This window comes from Lissotriton helveticus, chromosome 1_2, assembly GCF_964261635.1.
Source record: "Lissotriton helveticus chromosome 1_2, aLisHel1.1, whole genome shotgun sequence".
Taxonomy (NCBI): Eukaryota; Metazoa; Chordata; class Amphibia; order Caudata; family Salamandridae; genus Lissotriton; species Lissotriton helveticus.
Genome location: NC_136058.1, coordinates 303,495,976 through 303,519,795, shown reverse-complemented (window position 1 = coordinate 303,519,795; position 23,820 = coordinate 303,495,976). Strand labels below are relative to the sequence as shown.

Genomic DNA, 23,820 nt, shown 5'->3' with positions numbered 1-23,820 from the left:
TTTTCCGAGGGCCAGGATCTCCCACCAGTGTTTCGGATTAACAATATCACTGCTATGTTGCTGCTATGACGTTTTCATGAGGAACCAAAACACTGTTCCACCAGGTGCCGGGAAGTAAAGAAGAAGAGGTTTACATTCTTCAGACAATACCTACAACAGGAGGCCAGTTGCAAGGGGTGCAAATTTGTTTTTGAATGACATACAAGATGTCTGAAAAGTCAGCCAGGACGATTCCGAAGCACTCGCTGGTTACAGGGGATGAAAAAAGAATGACAACCTATTCAACATTGTACATGCAGACAGACTAGACATGTTCATGGAAACAGATAGTTTGAAACTAGTTCTGAGCAGTAGCAGGTTTGCAGTCATTTCATTAATTACTCATCTTTTGCATTAATTATACTAGTTGAGCTGAATACGCATTTTCCATTCTTTCAATAAAGGAAAAGTACTTTACCCATTCTTAAACTTTGCATGTTGTGTGGTTACCGTGCTCACCTGGTCAATGAAGAGTACTGCGGTGCACAGAGGATCATCTGAGGCAGAGCCACCTTCACCAACCAGTCTTCCCAAAGATTAGCTCCACCCAACTCAATGATATCACAAGTTGCCAGAGTGGTGCAATAGGGTAAACAGATTAGAGCTTCTCAAGAGTCAAAACCAGCCTGTACTGGTCCGGTGTATGTGTGGGCCCAACAGTGGTCTGGAAGCTGACAGCCACTGAAGGATCTTGGAAACGACTGCAATGCAGTGGCAACAACAGGAGGCAATGGGCCCTGGTTTGCATGTATAGGTCACGAAAAGCATGAAAGCTACCACAGTTAGCTGGGAAGAACACCCCTGGTCTCTAAATCCTCCAGCTTTTTTTTTTTATTTCCTCCCAAACACTAAAGAAACCACTCTAGTTCACAAATAATCTAATATATATATTTTTTTTTAAAAAGGAAAATGAATTCAGACAAGAGTTGATCTGTTACTTTAAAAAAAACAAGAAAAAAAACATATTTCAGGCTAACAAATTTCTTTTTAGCGATTTGGGTCCCAAAAAACTAATATGGAAAATAAAACCTGGTCAGAAAGTCTGAACTGTTCCAGTGGTCAACACCTGCTCTGGCTTATCCATCACCAGACACAAGCTTCATCTTAAGACTGTGTGCCTTAGAGGATTTGGAGAACATGCTTTTCACAATCTGTAGTGGAACAGATTTGCCACTTAAGTACACCTTATTGTGACAGTCTGGGAGCCATGGTGCTTCTATGGAGTCCCCGTCTGAACTTTTCTTAACCATCCATACATAAGCCATAATGTAGCCAGTCATGAAGGCATCAAACCCTGCCCTATGGGTGCCCCCCTCAGACCTCTCTGGAGCTTTAGTGACTCCCAAATCACATTTACATTTGCTGCACAGCGTGCACTGTACATTGCGGATGTCTTTGCTTGTGTCTGTGCAAGTGTTTTCAGTGATGAGAGGTGGTTCCTCCTGGACTGAAATATCGTTTCTCAGCACGCTGAGATCCAAGTCAGACTCATTCACTGTTGGGCGACTGGAGTTGGGCTGTTGACAGTCAGGATCCTTTAACTCTTCCTCCATCTTGGTTTCCAACTGGCTTTCACACACAAGATTATGTTTTGTTTCTTCCTTAACTGGCTCCATTATTTGCACCAGAGTATTCCAAGGAGGTGCCTGGGCAACATCTTCATTCTTATTAGCCACCAAACCCTCCTTGTCAGGGTTTTCTAGATAATCATCCTCTAGCTCAAGTCCCATGCAGGGTTTCTTCAGAGGAATTGCTCCATCGATGTCCAAGGGCTCGTCTGCGTCTTCCAAGTTCTCCTGCTCTATGGTTTCCTGTTCCTCTTTTGAACTTTCAGGCACTGCAGATGTTTCCGCCTTGTTCCTCTTTTTGCGGTGCCTCCGTTTCTTCCGCTTAACTCCTTTCGATCGCTCATCCTCATCGATAATTAGGTCAATGTTGTGTGACTGGGGACATGTCACACCATTTGCACACCATCCATAAGCCTAAGACAGGGAAAATATGTAGTTTATTTAATCTCTCTTATGGCTTACACTGAGCATAAAATATGGTTTAAGAAATTATGTAGATTCTGCGCTATCCCAAGCCCAGCCAGCGTTTTAAGTAACTGGTAATGTTTTCCTTAAGATCTTCTGAAGAAGCTTTGTTTAACCAACAAATACATTTTGTTATCAATAAAGCATAATGGAAACTGTGCCTATACAATGAAATCAGGTATAGATAGTACAATTTGTAAGTCTGTGAAATGCTTTCCCTTTCACCCAGTTTCAATATAAAAACTAAGGTCCCACAAGCATAAATTATACAAACTAAGCAAAAACCTCTGGGTAGTTCCCAAGTGTAGGTGGATTGATGCCCCCTCGTTAGAGCATCTCAACACCTGCGACACTCTAAATACGACCTCAAGTCTCTTTTTTCTAGCAGAGTTTTTAAGCATACAATTAGCACAGTTCTATCCACACTCCGATTGTTAAATATCATCCAAACCAACCTGGAATAAGAAAAGGCTCCCCTAACGCGTTTTGCTCTACTTTGTCTCGACACAAGGGATATTAAGCACAACAAATGTAGCTCTGTATAGATATCACCAGCTTACAGCCTTTGCTGCAAAAATGGTAGAAGGCTTTGTCGCTTTTCTAGCGCCGCATGGATAGGAGTGTGCTAATCCTATGTTTAAAAGTTATGCTAGAAAAATACACAAGGTCATATTTAGAGTGTCGCTGGTTTAGATGCACTCCAACAGGAGCATCTCTCCAATTAAACTTGGCAACTATACAGAATTCCTTGCTTTCTTCGGATATAAGTGCACAACAATACTGTGTCCCACAGTTCCTTTGGCCCCTGAATGTGGCACGTGATTGGTTGAGGAGACCAAAGAGTATCAGCACAAAACAACTACCAATTGCAGGGGAAATTCATGCACAAACCCGACAGGTAATTCCAGTGACATATTTATTGATGCAACACACACATTTTTTCAACCCCATTTTTCTCAGCCCCGGCTTCACAAATTACCCAGAAACTTTCCATGTGCAACAAGGATCACCGGACCATTTTCTTGGGGAAATTTTTGTTAAGATTCATCAAATGGCACCAAGGTTATAGACAAATCAAAAAAAATGCTTTACCTATGGAAACATGGTTCCAACTATAACCACACACAGACACACGTCAGAAAAAATAAATGTGGCTCAAAAACAGCACTTAAACAACTTTACTAAATTTAGAGCAACTGTACTAATAAACACTCATTCACACTTTCAATACTATACTATAGTGTAAAGAACAAATCTAAGTTTATTACCACAGTTGCATTTTGCAACTGCTTTACACATGGAAACACCTCTTGTTATTGTCAATAGGCCTCTTCAATGTAAATTTGGGCTTTGCACAAATGTAACCCCTTGTTTTCTGGCCTTAATCATCTTTTTAAAGAATTAACATGAAAAATGCCATTTCAGGAATTCTATACATGCATGCAGATGTGCAGAATATAGTAGGATGTTTATTACCATTGTGGGAGGTGATGGGGCATCATGGCATACTCGAGGCTTCACCTTGTGAGCCAGATACCACCTCATTCCCCCCAACCATGTTAAGAACATGTTAGACTCTGCACGTGTATGTGTCTACTATCTCTAAGAAATAATTTACAACAAGGGGTGGTGATGGACAGAGTCTCTGAATTAAGCAGAGTACTCTCACCCAGTCAAGAGATCAGGGCTAGATCCAACACCGTTTTTTAGCTCATTGCACCATCCCAGTTTCAGAACCTGGCTGTATGCAAATTAGTCTGTCCCTGGCCCAGTGCATCATGGGAACAGGGCAGACCAGACTACAAAAGCCAATTCTTACACTGGGAAGGAAACAAGCTTCCGGGGACCGGTTTCTGCCATTTCAGGCGTCTTAGTTTGGTCTGCCCTGTTCCCATGATGCACTGGGCCAGGGACAGACTAATTTGCATATAGCCAGGTTCTGAGCTGGGATGGGGCAGTGAGATAAATAACGGTGATGGATCAAGCCCTGATCTTTGGACTGGGTAAGAGTGGTCTGCTTAATTCAGACACTCTGTTCATCACCACCCCCTTTTCTGTATCGTACTATCTCTAAGAGGCATAAACACATTTATTGCACATGCTATTTACTATATGTAGGATTCAGAGAAATAAATGTACGGTGTTACCAGTGACAGAAAAGCCACAAGGCCCCCTGTGTGACATGGACAGCGTGATTCTCTATGGTGTGGTATAAACAGCCCAGCAAGAGTCTTTCTGTGGGCTGCTCTGAACACACCAACATAGAAATAGACCTCAGACACCCGGTCAGTGTAAGCCCTGAGCCACATAAAGTCAAAGCAGAGAGATACTACAAAACTCACATTCTCACGTCGAGAAACTTAGAAAAGAATGAAGCTCAATTTAGGAGATAGCAACAGCTTGTGGGAGGAAGGTAACTACTCTAGGCTCAAAAAGGCAATGACTCCAAGGAGTGAAGGCATATTCACCGGAGAGGCATCATAAAAATGTGAGGGTCCCAAATTTGCATGGTCTACACCTGGCAAGCGGCTTTAGAGAAGCAACAAGGACTCAACCTAGACTGACAGAAAACAATAAATAGGGTGAGGAAAGTAATCACTGGCCTTCCTTTGAGGAGGTAAAGATAACAGAATGTACTTACCTTCCACTATAATCTTTTAGTGGCATCAACTTTCTACATACATTTAGAATTAGTCCTAGCCTCCAGTCATTATCAAACAACACTTTGTTAAAATGTGATTTCCCTCGAATTTATATGTTACAGTATCACAACATGAAGCATTTGGGATTCCGTAACACTACGGAATAGTGCTCGGTCAGTATAATAGATATCCAGACTGCTCAGCTCCTAGGATACTCCCCTTAATTTTGTAGACACCAGGTTCAAACAGATTTTAGATCCTAAGGACACCTGGATATAAAAAGCAGGGATCCAGCCGAATTCAATCATATAAAGTCCTGTTTAGCAGTACAGCAATTAACTTGAATAAGTGTTATTGTTTTTAAGTGGTTCGACTTTTGCTGCAAACATGTTCCTAAAGTCATGCTAGGATCCATCCTATACGTAAACGATAAGCATCACCTGAAGCCTCTGTTCGGTGGCTATTTGGCACCAAACACAAACCTTCTACGAGCAGGAAGGAAGGTTTAAAGGTACCTTATCAAGCAGCTCATTCCCATATGCAAGTTCAGCACTGCGGCCAACAAAACTGAATTTGTATATCCTGTTAACAGGCTCAAGTGACCACTTGACCGACATCAGAGTCCATGAACATGCAACATGGCTCATTTTGGGCTTTAGAGGAACAACCACACTGCACCATAGCGGAGGGCACATCACTACCTATTGCTCAAAGTAAAGTATATGCTGCTCCAGACTCAGAACAGGAAAATAAGTAGTTTATTGATGGAAGTAATAGCACTTCAGAAACACCTAGTCTCCACACTGTCCAACCGCCTGGCCATGGAAGGCTCCGACAGAAGATCCTTAGTGACATTTGAGGCCAGGAAAGAATTAGAAAACAGCTAGTTATTTAAATGCGCTTAACAGAAGCTACTGACATAAAATGTACATTAGAACACAACGATCGCACCTCAAGAATCCTGAAAGCTATAACTGATGTGTACCACATTACAAGTCACGTCACTTACGAACTTTCTGCCCTTTTAGGTTAACGTAATTCAGCAAGATGTCTTCATTATAGAAAGCTCCTGCAAAACCCACCCACTTGCTCAATCTTCCCTCAGTGACTTGAGTCAGACTTCCTGCAGTTCAGGAGAGACCGAAAAAGATGCTTCTTACACTAGGCTTGCAATATGGACACACTTAGCTATGCACCAAAATGTCTAAAATAATATTCAACCAATCCACCCACTGTCATCATTTTTGGCTATTTAGACACATAGGAGGAATAGTTCAACTTAGTAACTATCCCAAGCACTGAGAATACTATCAAGGGCTGCTTATGTCCACTGCCTGTCCGGCTTTTTGAACTTCAAAGAGTTGCTAAATAAAATGAGTGGATGCACTGTGGAATGACCCAGCAACCGGAGAACTTGAGGACTGAGTAGTGCCTCTAGTAATCTCTCATATACACCGCCTATCTAGGCTCCTTCAAAAGATCTCTAGGGAAGAACAGATTTGACAAAATGCATTCCAAATACCAAAATATGCGCAGAGTTCTGTCTGCATAATATCTGAGAATATTAACTTGAAGTATATTTAACAGTTGCTCTGGTGGAAAAATGTATGGAGGAACACTGGCAAGCTCATCACCCAATGAAGGCAAAACCTACTGACAAATATAGATGTAGAAATGTGCTCCTTTTTGACATGGTCACTCCACTTTTTGCCTGTTATCCGATACACTTATGACAGAAGTGCACTGGCTTCCTGCTATCCAAACTCCCAGTGCCAGATCTTTCCCTAAAACTGTACAATTGTTCTCCCAATTGGCAATACCTTTAGCAACCCTTCTAAGTAACGAGTAAATGGTACCTAGGGTAAGCAGGCTAAAGAGTGTACTTAAGGGCTGCAGCATACATTTCGCCGCCCTAGGGGCCCCCTCAGAACCAACATACCAACTTCTCCGCACCACGGCACACAGCCTACAAGGGCAAAGTGAAAACACAAAATGGCACACATCACTTAAGCCATAACTGCAGACACTGCATGTAGTATAGTTAAGTCACCCCTACAGCAGGCCTTACAGCCCTAAGGTAGGATGCACTATACTACATGTATGGATATATCTGCATGAGTAGATATGCACCTGTGATGTCCAAGTCGGTTCTTAGATATCACAAGGGAACAGGGAAGCCATTTTGAGTACATGTGCTGGACACTGGTGTTTAAGAGTTCACCAGCTAGATAATGGCTTCACTGAAACCAGAGCGGTTTGGTATAAAACATCTCGTATTAAACCCACACTGAATCCAGTGGTGGATTTATTAATACATGCAGCCAGAGGGCACCTTAGAGGGGGTCCCCTGAAAACTTACTGACTACTAGTGTGTGGCAATACTGTGGTAGACCGGTCATTTAAGTGATTTAAGTGAACAATTTACTTACCTGTAAAAATTCACATTTTAAAAAGTACTTACTTGGTAACAAAGTTCATGGTATCAAAAAGTTTTTTTCTAAATTGGTCTCTGATTTATTGTTGTGTGTCCCTCATGTATTGCCTCTGCGAGTACAACAAATGCTTAGTACAACCCCCAGATAGAGCTAACTGCTCACCCAGACTACCACAAAAAAGAGCGACTAGTATTATAATTTTTGCCTCTGTAAACAAATAGGGTTGCCTGGGCTCTTTACACATAGTACCTCGTTTTGGTCAACTATATAAAGAGCCAGCTTCCCACAATAATCAGAAGCAGATTTTTTTAACCCATAATGGTGTAGACAAGTTTACTCTAACAAAGTTGTGAATTGTCAAAATCAAAGACAATCTCACTATAAATTAACACACCATTTCTGAATCAGATGATCAGCAACAGCTGCAGATACTTTCCCGGGACTGAAGTCAACAACCACAACGGGCTGCGTGAACAGCCTAGGAGTTCTGGCGGACGGCGGACGTGACTCCCGGTTGCCCCCCCCCCTCCCCTCTCATGCTGCTGCAAGGGCTCCAGGAGCAGTGATGCGGAGCAGACCGGCGGACCAACAGATTTCTTGCGGTGCTGGCGGGGACCGAGGATCGGGCATGGGGACTAGCACGCAGCTTGCCAGTAATTCACCGCATCCTACCTCACCTCCTGAATAGACCCTGCAAAATGTGATATCGGCAATACTACATCCTACGCTCTAAGGCGCCACTGAGCTGAAAATAATCATAAGGTACTTTATTTACTCCACTCATTTCACATTTTTAAACCGCCATTGTTCACAAGGGCAGGGGTCACTAACTGAAACCATAAATCTCTGCCGGTATCTCCAGAGGCCCACGAGGCTCCTCGGCATATCTCCTCCACACAGGTCCAAAGCAATAACAACAAACAGAGGACTATGATTCCCCTTCTTGGCGGCCATCTTAGACTGTTCTTTCGCAGTGGCGGCCATCATGGACTAGTTCAATCTCACTATTGGAGCAAGAGCTGAGACCAGACACATAGTCTAAGTTCTACTACCGCGCTCCTTACTTGCCTGTATCTTGTGATAGTGTCTGCCTTTTATTGCAGCCTTTCTACATCTACTTGTTTTTGCAACTGTCCTTACCTATAATGCACCGACTGCTACAACATATATTCTTGGATGCTTACAATGTACAACAATGTGTTTCTCTATGTACTGGCCCTATAACCTGTTATGAAATTGTTTACCTGTAACGCACCGACTGCTTCCTCATATATTCCGGGGTGCCCACAGTTTACTCTATTTGGTCTTACGTAGTGGTCCTATAGCCTGTTTTACCTGTAATGCACCGATTGAGATGCTGGGATTGAGATTTCTGTCATGACTTCAAACTAATTAGTTGTAAAGGGGCAGCTGAAATTCCAGGAGCCTAGTCCCAACAGCTCGACGACGTCGGAGGGCTGGAAGTGGTCCCCCGCTACACGGCGGAGGAGGGCGCTGGACATCGAATGCTGTCTTATGTAAATTGTTTCTTACCTGTAACGCACCGACTGCTTCCTCATATATTCCGGGGTGCCCACAGTTTACTCTATTTGGTCTTACGTAGTGGTCCTATAGCCTGTTTTTACCTGTAATGCACCGATTGAGATGCTGGGATTGAGATTTCTGTCATGACTTCAAACTAATTAGTTGTAAAGGGGCAGCTGAAATTCCAGGAGCCTAGTCCCAACAGCTCGACGACGTCGGAGGGCTGGAAGTGGTCCCCCGCTACACGGCGGAGGAGGGCACTGGACATCGAATGCTGTCTTATGTAAAGCGCGTTGATAACCTAATGGGTTCAAGATCCTGAAATGTGCAACGTAACTGATTCTATGTAAACTGCTGTGATAACATGTAACGGAACTGGTGCTATGTAAAGCGCTCTGATAACCTAATCGGTTCAAGTTCGCGCTATAGAAAACTCTAAAAATAAATAAATAAAAATAAAGACCTTGGGTTTGAGATCATAGATGCAGTTGCTCGGGATTTCAGTTTGGGTGTGTAAAAAAGCTGGTTCTCTGGTGTTCTTTAGGTTCAGAATGGGCACTCCAAGACATGTGTTTCACCCCTTATTACAATCCACCCAAAAACAATGCAAGTCAGCTCTTGCTTTTTGACCGTCTAGAGGTTTCTCTACTATAAAAAACACATCTACATTAACAAAGATCTTTCCAAATGAGGATTAATGAACATGCCCCTTTGTGTTATCTGGTGTAAAACAAGGGAGAATATTTATATCAGAACAAGTTCTTTCTTTAATCAAGAAGAAATTTAAAGGCTTATCACATGACTGAGCTTCTGTGCACCAATAAGAGCAGGACTGTCTCGCTGACCAGGTCTGCACAGTCTGGGAACTATGCAAGTTAGTTTCTCACTGTTAAAGGCATCTCTAGCTTGCTAGGTTACAAGAACCTTTTCATCTAGTGTCTAGATACCAGTTTGGAGTTTCTTTGAAAACATTTATGCAACCGACACATCAGACCAAATGAAGGAATACTTCAACACATCTTTTTAGGACAGATACAGCTAATACAATAATTCTACTGAAGTCGCCGGCTCTAATATCGGGCTTACTTAGTCGGAGGCTGAGTAGAAAGGGTGTTCAATAACCTCGAGGCGAAGGCTTAAGAGAAAGCTGGCCTGGTCACCAGAGTAGCTGGTGCACAGAGCACTTTCTGGTCATTTTAGTAGAGTGGACACATGCATTTCGGGAATCTCCCTTCCTCAGGGGTCACTGTAACAAAAATAATATTTAGGGTACCATCGCGCTGCCCATCAAGTTACTGTAGTACATTACCTTAATACATCTTTAATTCCACACACTGTGACTGGCACCTCCGAAAAAACATTACAGTTGCATGGAACTCACTCTAATCATGTGGCTGTAACTGTTGAAAAACCCATGAAATCAAATATATAACGCTCTTACAATTAATGAACTGAAAACGGCAGTTTTTTCGGTTTTTGGATTCTTGTAGCAGCAATGCTGTACAGAATAAACACATACTGGTCGGATGGAACGTTCGATTGTCACAGTTTTAAGGTAAATAGAACGCGAGCAAGATCACTTGAGGCTTTTTACTTGGTTATGATGGGGGGTAGGTGAAACTTTTAAAGATAAGGAGTTTTGGGGCATTTCTTTCGTTACAGCTTTATGTGGGGGTTGAAATCTTTAGGGGAGTGATGTATGTTGAGGGAGTGATGTGTTTTCAGTGCATTAATTGTAAGAGTGTTATATATTTGATTTCATGGGTTTTTCAACAGTTACAGCTACATGATTAGAGTGAGTTCCATGCAGTAATGTTTTTTTTCGGAGGTGCCAGTCACAATGTGTGGAACTAAAGGTGTTTTAAGGTAATGTACTACAGTAACTTGTAGGCAGCGCGATGGTACCCTAAATATTATTTTTGTTACAGTGACCCCTGAGGAAGGGAGATTCCCGAAATGCATTGGGTTTTATGAACATGGAAAACATGAATTCTGTGAACTGTATGATGGAATCATCAAATAAAGCTTCGAAGATTTGAACACTACTGGCTCAATTGGATTACTTTTTGAAAGAAAATAAGGATAAACATGGATAAAAATAAAAAAGAAATGAGAAGATTGTCGATATGATGACGGCCCAAGGGCCAACTGTAGACAGTGCACCCTCTACTGGTGTACTGTTTTTGCACTAGTGTTAATTTTAGAATATTACAATGTCATAGTGTTCAAGGGTATGACCAAGCGGGCCACTGGAGCCAACCTGCTCCCGACCAAAGAACACCAATTAGAGCAAATGTGGTCTTGGGTTACTTGTGTTCCGGTTCAGGCAGGACCTGGCCTGGCAGTATGGGTGAGACTGTTCCTATTGGAGCAGAGTTCAGACTGATTTGCATTCGGCTGGGTCCGAAAGGAGGTGACAGTGGCCAAAAAAACGATGAGCTGAAATGTCAGAGTGATTGCTAGTGGTCAGCTATTGCAAGCAATTCTCCCAGCACCTTTAATGGGTTTGAGATCTTAAACCTTTGCGTAGCTCTAAAAAATATAAAAATATTTGGATTGATCCTTTGCGCTTTATCTCTTTTTAAGAAACTAAACAAATGCTCAGTCTCAAATAGGCTGGCTGAACTCAGACCACATAACAAAAACGTACAGGAGGAATGTGCTATTTTTATGTAGACTATGAACTTTCAATACAAAGAATGCCTTAATATCAATTTCAACAGATTCAAATCAGCAAGGTTTTCCCTGCCTTTTTAAATTTTATTTATTTATTTTTAGACCAAGTTGGGGTCAGACTCCTTTATTCAACTTTATCATAAACTTATGTTTGAATTACCCATATGCAAAAACAACAGTTGATGAACAGAATGCAGAACAATGTCATACATTCACCCCAGTACAGAGATCTGGGCCTCAATCCATCGTTTTTTTGCTCACCATGCCCTTCCAGTTTGAACCCAGCCATATGCAAATCAGTCTTAACCCTGTGCCCTATGGGAACAGTCCAGCTCTAACTGCCAAGCCATGTCCTCCCTGGACTGGAAACAAGCATCCTTAGGCAGTGTATGCCCAGACGTTGGTCCCTTGCTCACTTTGCAACTGGACTCGAGATAGCCTGGCTGATGAGGGTTATGAACCCGAAACCGGTCCCAGGATGCTGGTTTCCAGTCCAGGGAAGACCTGGTTTAGCAGTTTGGGCTGGACTGTTCCCATGAGGCACACAGGGTCAGAATGATTTGCATATGGCCATGTCTGAACTGGGGTGGTGGAGTGAGCTAAAGAATGAGGATGGATCAGGCAGGGTATGCCCAGATGTTGGTCCCTTGCTCACTTTGCCACTGGATTCAAGCTAGCCTGGCTGATGACTGCTGATCAGCCAGAAACCGGTCCCAGGATGCTTGTTTCCAGACCAGGGAAGACATGGCTTGGCAGTTCGGGCTGGACTGTTCCCATGAGGCACACAGGGTCAGACTGATTTGCATATGGCCATGTCTGAACTGGTGTGGCCGAGTGAGCTAAAGAATGGTGATGGATTAAACCCAGATCAGTTGACTGGGGTGGAGTGTTTGGTTTTCTCAAGGGATCCGTCCATCATCACAGTTGATATATCTGAATTACCCATATGGGCGTGCAGCTGAAAAAGGCTAACTGTTATAGGGCACAGGAGGATACTGAAGGACTATTGCTCGTAAGCAGTCGTATTATCGGAGGGGTATTTTAAAAATAACTACCCGTCACAGAAAAATGTAGTTGAAGCGAATAAGAAACCATTTTCTAAAGAAGTTCCCTTGTCCACTAAAGAAACCTCCCTGTAGGGTGTTTTCCTAAGTAGCCCACACTTCCTCCCAAAGCAATGAGAAAGAAGTCTGAGATTTTCAGTTGATAGTCCGTCCTGTAGAACGTAAAACATTACCACAACGTTAAAGATTGGTGAGCTACAAATGAAATCAATACTATGCACGAGTCCTCTAGATAAAATGTCTACAATACTATTATTGCTCCAATGCAGAAGAATTAATGCATGACATTTTATTCACAATTTAAAACGCACTAAAGAAGCATTTACATTCTTCATTATCTAATTTGAAGCGACATATTTAAACATAAAAGTAATTTAAAATATGCCAAAGAAGTAGTTGGGTCAAAAGTAAATGCTACTAAATGTACCTCCCCAAAGATTATCATGGATAAACATGTTTACTCATCAATCCTACAGATACTGTAGAAGCTGCTATCATGTATCTGCTGCTATCTCCCCTCCCATTCTCAGCCCCCACTACCTTCCTTCCACCCCCACTGTCTTCAGCCTTCACTCTCTCTTCAACTCACCGGCACCGTCTCCCACTGACGACACTACCTATGTCTCCCACCCTCCCCCTACTTCACCCACACCCCTCGCCCACAAACCCGCCCATACTTCGAATGCCATCCCACTCATTATCACCGCAGAACCTTCCAACAACGCTAGCATATCCCCCCCCCCTCGATACCCTGCCCGCTTTCTAGCTCACTACTCAACCATTCACCATTGGCTCTCACCACCAACGCCATCTCCAATCCTCCTCTTGACCTGACTTTATCTACCCTCCAACAAGTCAAAGAGGATCTCCTACAAGTCAAAAAAGATGTCCACGCAATCAAAGACCTTCTCTTCTCACAGCCCAGTCTACCTCCCACCATCCCACTACCCTACAAACGACGCACCCTCCCTACATACCCTCGCCTCCAACGACCCCCGAGATGGCCGACTATCCCCGTTCGCAATAACTCCCACCGCCCCCGCCGTGTCATCAACTCACTGTCTGACCGCGACCTATGCTCTCTCCTACGCTCTTATGGCCCAGGTCCGGTAAAACACATATCCAACACACACATCCCCATACCCACAATTCTCTCAAATCCTCGGAGGCTCCCAACGCATAGCAACAGAGGTTCCATCCCTAACAACCTCAGAAAAGTCCCCCTCTCTCTAGAAGGCTCGACCACCCTTCTCACTCCCAAACTCAAATGCATCCTACTCAACTGCAGATCGGCCCAGAGACACTCCTCCGACATCGCTGATCTCGTCTCAGCAATGGATCTGGACCTAGCCATTCTGACTGAAACGTGGCTTACTGAAGCCTCTACCCCGATAATGGACATATTAGTCCCCCCCCAATTATCACATCATTAGACTGGACAGGCCTGGCAAGACGGGCGGGGGAATTGCATGCATTTTTAGGAGCAACCTCTCCGTTACTAAAGCCGCCTCCCCCTCCCTTACCTCCTGTGAACTCCTCTGCCTCGATATCACCAGCGAGGGCAAACAAGTTTGTGATTTACATCTCATCTATCACCCGCCTGGTGACAACCTCATATTCACCCAACAACTCATGGACACGATCACATCCAATGCCGGTCGGCAGATCACCCAAGTCTACCTGGGTGACTTTAACCTCCACTGGAATGATCAGAAAGACACAGCGGTGAATAGTCTCAAAACTTTCCTTAATGCGCTTGACCTCACCCAAATATGCGATAGACCAACACACGACAAAGGCTCGATACTCGATCTCATCATCGCCAAAGAGGACTCTACCCAACTGGAGGCGATCCAACCCTGCGACTGGTCAGACCACCACATTCTTTATCAACGAAAAAGTTAAACCTAACCCGGCTCAACCCACCAAATCCAAAACCTGGAAAAGGGACATGAAGAATCTTAACCCCACTACCCTGCCTCCCCACATCGGCAGTCTCCTCCTTCCCCCTTCAGGTGCCTCGGATGTTCAATCACTGACCGACCACTACCTTGACTCTATGAATTCAATAGTCAATGAAGTCGCTCCATTGCAACTGGAGAGTCTCCAACAAAATTTCGAACCCCTGGTATGACGGCAGACTCAATGACGACAGGCGTACTATGCGAATGGCAGAGCGTACCTGGAGATCTGACCCCTCATCACTGCATCTAAAAACGCTTAAAAACAAGAGAAATGCCTACTTTAGGAAAATAAAGCGCACAAAGTCGGACTTCTTTAGCCGCCAGCTGGACCAAGCAAAAAACAGGCCAAGAAAACTGTTCGAACTAATCAAGACTCAAACAAAGACACAACCCTTACAATCAAACAGCGCAACAAGCGACACCCCACACTGTGAAGCCTTCTCTGCTTTCTTTAAGCTAAAGACCGACAACACAAGAAATGACCTCGTCATGGATTTAAGCAGATTCCCCAACCACACCAGAATGTCTAACATTCAACCTAAAAACAAGACATCCTGGCTGTACTTCGACACCTACTCGGAAGAAGCAATACACAAACTACTCTGCACCTTGAAGCCCTCTAATCACCTCACAGACCCCCTACCTGCTAATGCAGTAAAAGACTTCATCCCCTTGCTCCTCCCTCTTTGGACCAAAATCATCAACAGCTCCCTTCAACAAGGTCTCATCCCAGACTCCCTCAAGGTGGGGCAAGTCACACCTATACTCAAGAAACCCACAGCTGACCCGTCTGACCTGAACAATTACCGGCCTATCACCAATATCCCCACCCTGGCCAAACTGCTGGAGAAATGTGTCCAACTCCAACTAACAAAACACATTGACCAATTTGACCTCCTCAACCCTCACCAATCAGGCTTCCGAGCGAAACATAGCACGGAAACAGCTATGACACACATAATTGATGACGCCCTCCAAATCCTTGATCGCAATGAGTCCTGCCTCCTCATCCTGCTTGACCTCTCTTCAGCATTTGACACGGTCAAACATGAGAACTTATTGGAGCTGCTAAGCACTAGAATGGGTCTATCGGGAACTGTTCTCAAATGGTTTTCATCCTTCCTTCATAACCGGTCTCAGAAGTTCAAGATCGACAATGTGCTATCTACACCAGTTCCAAATAAATGGAGCCTCAGGGGGAAAAATAATGATACAGGCCGCCCCCCACTCAAATCATGATACACAAACAAAGGCCTGTCTCCCAAAACACTCTTGCCGTTAAATTTTTACATGGATCGTGTAAAAAATTTATCCATGTAAAAATGTTTAATTATCACCAGCCAAATATTCCTTGGCTTTTCCATCCATCTGAGTGTAAAAAATATTTAATATGGTACTCACACTACAACCAATCTGTCGCCGTACCATCACCCACCAAACAATATTCGTGGGAAGAAAAAGTGTGGGGAAGAGAGTGAGCACCTCACGGAAGAACCGCCAATCGGGTCTGTCTGACTAGTGATTGTCAGTGATCCCAATTATCATCATTGGTTACTCACTCTCATAACAGTGGGAAAGGGAAACAAAACAACAGAAAAAGACCAATAACATATAACGGTGCTTTTTCTCGACATCAGCCCCACAATCTGCTGACTGTTCTGACTATAGCGGGTTAAAATTTAACCCTACTATATTGGTGTACACATTTAACACAAAAAAACACAACAACCCCCAGTGAGAAAGAAAACGTGAATCTCACACAGTTAAAATGGAAGAGTTCACTGGCCACTTTTAGTTTTATTCTGGGCTGTGAATCCTCCCAAGTAAAAATGACTCACACCATATGTAGTCTCAGGTGGGTCATAGGTACCAACATGTTTCGTTGCTTTTATTTAGCGCAACTTCTTCAGGGCGAATGGAGGTTACCCACTGTAATTGCCACTTTCATTCCATACACACCTATGATGGTATCAAACGACAAGATTGCAAAAAACACATTAAAATGAGCCAAGGGTTACAAAACCACACTGTGATGCGTGATTGTGATTTCGAAAACCAAGCACACAGTTACCTTGGGTTAGCGATTCTCTCGTATACCTGCTACCCACTTAATTTGCAAGTCTACTCGTGTCCGGAAGGATCACGTGTTGGTTCTCAAAGCCCGCTTTCGTCGGGTCTTCTGCACGCAGAGACAAGTACATAACCACAAATAAGGTACGTTAGTGCAGGCCTAAAGAGTGTTCTAAGTTGATACTTAATCTCAAAGAGTGTAACGCCCCTCGTTCGCACAACACCCCGTCGACACGCATCCCTCATCCACATGGACGCTGCCCCTGTTTGCCATTCACATCCTGTATTTACCGACCAAATCAAGCAGCTTACCACCACCCGGTCCCCGGCACTGCTTCTCCTCGACCGCAGCTCCTCCCGGCTCTGCAAAGCCGATATCAGGGGGCGCGTCTCGGTGCCTAGTGCGTCACATGTCACGTGACAGCAGGCGGCCCGAGTGGCGGCCATCTTGAAGTGGGTTCTAATTCCCAAATGGGGGCTGATACTACAGTCTACACGATCAATCTATCAATAATTATAAATAGAACGGGCCACCCTTCAGATTTCAGGGTAGTCATTAAAAACGGTGGGCTGAAAAAACTATTTTAATGAACTATTTTCATGAAAACCTGCTTCAAGTAGTATAAAGCCAATTTACCATATTAAATCGCAGAGTTTTAGTAATTGCTAAATGTAGCAGATTAAACTCGACTCGGGTTTTAATGTCTACAATATGTGTAAGAAAGTTGCAAACAAAAGCCTACAATGTATGCAACGAGTGTGTAAAAGATGTTGTTCCCTACACAGGCGTTTATACTACCCCCTAAGTATGGAAAGACTATCATGTGGTTGAAAGGGGTGGAGGAAAACTCGGAGCTATGGGTAAAACACCATGTGGTTGGTGTGGTACAGATGAAAGAATCAGGAAAGCGTATAGATATGTTTGGATGTATCTTATTGTTCATCGTTTGGAGATTTTATTCCACTCGATCAAATCATTTAATCCATCACGATCTACTTGTTCCTGATAGTGTTATATGATGTGGCAACTTTAGAACAAGCCCCACAATTTCATCAGGGCCGCAACATGAACAAAATAGATTGGGACGCTGTTAAATCCCTCCAGGAAAACCCCCTGTTAACTATTAAACAGGCAGATAAGGGTGGTGCGGTCATCGTGTTAAACACCTGCGACTATGAGGCAGAAGTGCTGAGACTGTTGAGTGTACGCACCAATTATCATCCCCTCACTAGAGACCCCACACCTGACCTCCTTGATGTGATTACAGGGTTAGTAGCGGATGGTCTGGAGAAGAAGTGGATAACACCCAAAGAAGCGGACTTCATTGTCAACAAGAAGTCCCGCATTCCGGCGTTTTACATCTTGCCGAAGATCCACAAACCCCAGAGACCACCCCCCGGACGCCCAATAGTGTCGGGCATACAGTCAGTTCTGGAGCCTGTGTCGCAATTTGCTGATTTTTTTCTACGCGAGGCAGTGATCACTCAGGAGTCCTATGTTCAGGACACAACTGATATTCTGAACGTGCTTGACGGAGTACACTTTGACCCCAGTTCACAATTCATAGTAACCATCGACATAGAGTCACTCTACACCAGCATTCCCCAGGACGCCACGCTGGTGGCAGCAGCGCGGGCCCTTGGGGAATTGGAGTGGTTCTATGACACGCCCATCACCTTTGTCATGCAATGCATCGAGCTTGCATTGACAAAAGAATTTTTTGAATACAAGAACCAACTATATCTGCAGGTGTCTGGGACTTCCATGGGGGCCACATTTGCCCCGAGTCTGGCCTGCATTTATGTGGGCCAGTTCGAGGTGAATGTGGTCCTCCATCCGACCAACAACCCGTTCAGGAAATATATTTCCCTGTGGAGGAGATATATTGATGACGTCCTCTGTATCTGGACGGGTACAGAGGACGTCCTCCTTGAGTTTCTCGCATGGCTCAACCAGATGGATGATTGCCTTAAGTTCACATGGACTATCAATAGAACCACGGCTGTCTATCTGGATGTTGATATTGCAGCTGTTGATTACAAACTGGTCACAACTGTACACCACAAGAAAACTGACAAAAATTCCTTGCTTCACTATAATTCCTTCCATGCACGAGCTTTACGGGACAATCTTCCCGTGGGACAATTTTTGCGCTATAGGCGCAATTGCTCCACCACTGAATCTTTTGTTGAGCAATCGGAGGAACTGGCTGTGAAATTGTCTGCCAGGGCATACCCCAAGAAGGTGGTTAAGCAAGCGTGGAAACGGGCACTGAACACACCCCGTGATGCACTCCTTGAACGTCATGTCAAAACGAAACAGGAGTGTATACCGGTGGTCACGACCTTTGACCCCCTGTCCACCAAAATACGGCAGATTGTGAGAAAGCATTGGTCTATCCTTGATACGAGTGTGAGCAAGATGCCACCCCCACGGTTTGCTTTTAAGAGAGCCACGAATTTGAAGGATAAACTGGTCCACACTCGCACACCTCAACCTGTGTATACAGATAAGTTACCATCGGGCCATCACCCCTGCACTAGTTGTTCGGTGTGTAGTTTAACCAAGACCTCGAAGACAGTTACCTTGAGGGATGGCAAAATCTGGCATCTAACCAGGTTTAGTAATTGCAACACTGTAAATGTAATCTACAGATTGACATGTAAATGTGGGCTTCACTACATTGGACTCACGTCCAGGAAAGTTAAAATCCGCATACAAGAGCACCTTAGCACCCTGAGAGCTAAGAAATTGACTACTAAGCTGGTCCAACACTTCAAGGAAATGGGACATGATCCCAAGGACCTTGAGTGGGTGGTTCTTGAGAGGGTGATGTGTGAAAGCCATAATGTTGAGAACATTTTGGCGAGAAAGGAAGCTCGATGGATATATCAGGAACAAGTAGATCGTGATGTATTAAATGATTTGATCGAGTGGAATAAAATCTCCAAACGATGAACAATAAGATACATCCAAACATATCTATTCGCTTTCCTGATTCTTTCATCTGTACCACACCAACCACATGGTGTTTTACCCATAGCTCCGAGTTTTCCTCCACCCCTTTCAACCACATGATAGTCTTTCCATACTTAGGGGGTAGTATAAACGCCTGTGTAGGGAACAGCACCTTTTACACACTCGTTGCATACATTGTAGGCTTTTGTTTGCAACTTTCTTACACATATTGTAGACATTAAAACCCGAGTCGAGTTTAATCTGCTACATTTACCAATTACTAAAACTCTGCGATTTAATATGGTAAATTGGCTTTATACTACTTGAAGCAGGTTTTCATGAAAATAGTTCATTAAAATAGTTTTTTCAGCCCACCGTTTTTAATGACTACCCTGAAATCTGAAGGGTGGCCCGTTCTATTTATAATTATTGATAGATTGATCGTGTAGACTGTAGTATCAGCCCCCATTTGGGAATTAGAACCCACTTCAAGATGGCCACCACTCGGGCCGCCTGCTGTCACGTGACATGTGACGCACTAGGCACCGAGACGCGCCCCCTGATATCGGCTTTGCAGAGCCGGGAGGAGCTGCGGTCGAGGAGAAGCAGTGCCGGGGACCGGGTGGTGGTAAGCTGCTTGATTTGGTCGGTAAATACAGGATGTGAATGGCAAACAGGGGCAGCGTCCATGTGGATGAGGGATGCGTGTCGACGGGGTGTTGTGCGAACGAGGGGCGTTACACTCTTTTAGATTAAGTATGAACTTAGAACACTCTTTAGGCCTGCACTAACGTACCTTATTTGTGGTTATGTCCTTGTCTCTGCGTGCAGAAGACCCGACGAAAGCGGGCTTTGAGAACCAACACGTGATCCTTCCGGACACGAGTAGACTTGCAAATTAAGTGGGTAGCAGGTATACGAGAGAATCGCTAACCCAAGGTAACTGTGTGCTTGGTTTTCGAAATCACAATCACGCATCACAGTGTGGTTTTGTAACCCGTGGCTCATTTTAATGTGTTTTTTGCAATCTTGTCGTTTGATACCATCATAGGTGTGTATGGAATGAAAGTGGCAATTACAGTGGGTAACCTCCATTCGCCCTGAAGAAGTTGCGCTAAATAAAAGCAACGAAACATGTTGGCACCTATGACCCACCTGAGACTACATATGGTGCGAGTCATTTTTACTTGGGAGGATTCACAGCCCAGAATAAAACTAAAAGTGGCCAGTGAACTCTTCCATTTTAACTGTGTGAGATTCACGTTTTCTTTCTCACTGGGGGTTGTTGTGTTTTTTTGTGTTAAATGTGTACACCAATATAGTAGGGTTAAATATTAACCCGCTATAGTCAGAACAGTCAGCAGATTGTGGGGCTGATGTCGAGAAAAAGCACTGTTATATGTTATTGGTCTTTTTCTGTTGTTTTGTTTCCCTTTCCCACTGTTATGAGAGTGAGTAACCAATGATGATAATTGGGATCACTGACAATCACTAGTCAGACAGACCCGATTGGCGGTTCTTCCGTGAGGTGCTCACTCTCTTCCTCACACTTTTTCTTCCCACGAATATTGTTTGGTGGGTGATGGTACGGCGACAGATTGGTTGTAGTGTGAGTACCATATTAAATATTTTTTACACTCAGATGGATGGAAAAGCCAAGGAATATTTGGCTGGTGGTAATTAAAAAATTTTTTTACACGATCCATGTAAAAATTTAAAGGCAAGAGTGTTTTGGGAGACAGGCCTTTGTTTGTGTATCACTATCTACACCGGTGCCTGCAGATCTAGGTGTTCCACAAGGATCTTCCCTCTCCCCCACACTGTTCAACCTCGTCATGGAACCGCTCGCCACCTTGCTCCAAGCATCCAATGTTCAATTCCATATGTACGCCAATGACACACAACTTTACCTAAAGCTACAATCCCCGGAAGATATCAAACTTCTGAATTCCACACTTAGCAACACTCAATCTTGGTTGGCCGATAATCACCTCAAACTAAATGCGCTGAAAACTGAGTTCCTACTCATCTCACCCCCGGCAAAAATTTCCACCACCCAAACTTGGCTCAATAACCTAACAGCACTCAATGTCCAACCTATCATCGTGGACTCAGCGAAATCCCTAGGCATCACAGTCGACGCCAAGCTCAACATGCAACAACACGTTAGCAAAGCCACAAAAGGAGCTAATTTCCAAATCAACACACTGAGGAAACTTAAACCCTTCCTCCCTGCCAAAGACTTCCAAACTGCTGTACAAGCTTTAGTCATCCCTCGCATAGACTACGGAATTGTGGCCCTCAGCGGACTCCCGCTATCCACAACAGCACCCCTAAGAGCCTCCCTGAACGCTGCCGCGAGACTCATTACTGGCTCAAGAAAACATTCGCATATATCCCCAGACTTAAAATCTCTAAAATGGCTGCCTTTTGAAGTCAGAATACAGCTAAAAATTGCAGTTATGACACACTCGGCCGTGCACCACAAGGCACCCAACTACCTCGCTCAAAAGTTGTCTATATCAGGAGGGTCGAGATCCAATCGAAGTACAAAAAATCTACTCCTGAAACCTCGTAGATTCCGGAAAGAAAAAACATACAAACGCTCCTTCTCAGGAATGGCACCCAGGATCTGGAATGCGCTCCCTCCGGAAACCAGGCTTATCTCCTCCACTGCACTCTTCAAGAAAGAGGTGAAAACAATCCTTCTGGCCAAGATCTCCTGAACTTTATAGATACTGGATCTGAGACTCTGCATCGCTTTGTATCACTGATCACCTTGTCCTTTGGCACTATACTCCTACTTGATGGTGTCACTACTACGCTTCTCTCTTACTACCGACCAATATATGTTACACTTTGGTGTATTGAATCACCCTCCCGATGCCCCCACCCAGTGCTTTCTCTATCCTAAGAAATTGGTATAAGCCATCCACACATCCAAGGTTTTACCTGAACCCTTCTGTAGTGGGAGCAATGACTTGTGCCGTCATATATTACTTGTTTACCTGATTGTATTTTGATATGTTTCTGTACATTACTGTTATCCTATTATGTTAGTGATTACTATACTGCTCCCATTATCTTGCTCATTCCTGCTGCCCCTATCCCCGTCTCTGTGAAGCGCTCTGATATCTGTAAGGATCTTGTTCGCGCTATATAAAACTTTGAATAAATAAATAAATAAATAAATAAATAAATAAATGTACTGCAGTGCCATAACTCACCGAGAAGGTTTCGCAGACTGACGCAGGCTGGGCTCCATTGGACTCCTCTATAGCCTCTGGGAAGGAACAATAACGATAGTCTATAGTGGAAGACATACTATCGGGATAGGTACAAAACTCTATTTTCAAGTGCTGGTTGTTGGTGCTGATCAGCTTTAAGTTCTCTCGTTTGCTGAAAGACAAAGCGGTAAGTGCATAATTCGTTTTGCAACAATGATAACCCGGTCACTAGATTCAGGAAGCGATTCAATCTTAAAAAAAAAATATTTGTTCCCATAGCTACCAGGCAAAATCATATGGGATGCAACGCTGGTAAAAACTTTTTTGACTTATCCAGCTCAAAGCTGGAGGTTTGCCTGGTAACTAAAATTAGCTAAAAAATAGTTCTATTCTCCCCGCCTTCATTCTTACACCAAATCCATTTTTAGCTAATGACACATAAAAGATCTGGTAAACTAACGGCATATCTTTTTTCATCTTTAGTACGTTAATGCAGTTTTTCGAGAGACGCTCATAGCAATATTAATATACAAGATAAAAGAAAAGAACATTGTTTTAAACTAAACTTAAGTCAATCATAAGTAACTTACTAGAGACAGTGGCTCAAGATGCTACAGCCGTGCACACAGAGCTATTTTGAAAACCTGTATAATCTCGGGACACAAGTCAAGATCATTACAGAATCAGATTTGTTTCTAGACACTTTTTAACTTTGAGAAGCCTACAAAAAAGTTTAAAATCTAGATGTAAATGCAGTTCTTCAGAGCGGGCCACACATCACAGGGTGCCAATTCACCTATGGTTTTCATAATTTAACACTAGGTCTGAGACGACACAAGAGCTAAAAAATGAAAACGTCAAGGCAAGGAATCCGTATCAGCAACTTACAAAACAAGCATTTGCAATGCAATAGGTCTCGCATTAGGAAAGTTTGAGCTATTGGTCTTGTAAATAACAATTTTTTTTATTTATGTGTTGGTTTTGAAAATAGCGAAATTAATAGCTTTGTCATTTACAATGCCAATACTTTTAACTTTTGCAAATGTGGCACCTAAAGCATTTGTAATGCAACATGTTTTGTATTTACGTGACTTAGATGTATTGATATTACAAATTACAATGGCGTTTAATTTTTTTAAATAATTACTTAAACAAAAGTTATTGTAATTTATAATGGCAATAGCTTA

At 43.5% G+C, this 23,820-nt stretch overlaps 1 protein-coding gene and 1 non-coding gene across 6 annotated transcripts in view; both read right to left on the bottom strand.

The window, feature by feature from the left end:
* Window positions 1-905: 905 nt before the first annotated feature.
* TOE1 (target of EGR1, exonuclease) overlaps window positions 906-23,820 on the bottom strand; it is a 103,784-nt gene continuing 80,869 nt past the window's right edge. For all 5 annotated transcript variants that reach the window (XM_078671779.1, XM_078671780.1, XM_078671783.1 and 2 more), the window contains 2 exons: window positions 22,634-22,805; window positions 906-2,021 (listed from right to left, as the gene is read on the bottom strand). In XM_078671779.1, coding sequence (XP_078527905.1) covers window positions 1,116-2,021; window positions 22,634-22,805 — 1,078 coding nt within the window. In that variant the 3' untranslated portion in view covers window positions 906-1,115. The remainder of the gene's footprint in view (window positions 2,022-22,633; window positions 22,806-23,820) is intronic.
* LOC144808199 (small nucleolar RNA SNORA11) lies at window positions 4,204-4,332 on the bottom strand. The gene has a single exon (XR_013606724.1). It is a non-coding gene; the product is annotated as a small nucleolar RNA SNORA11 (small nucleolar RNA).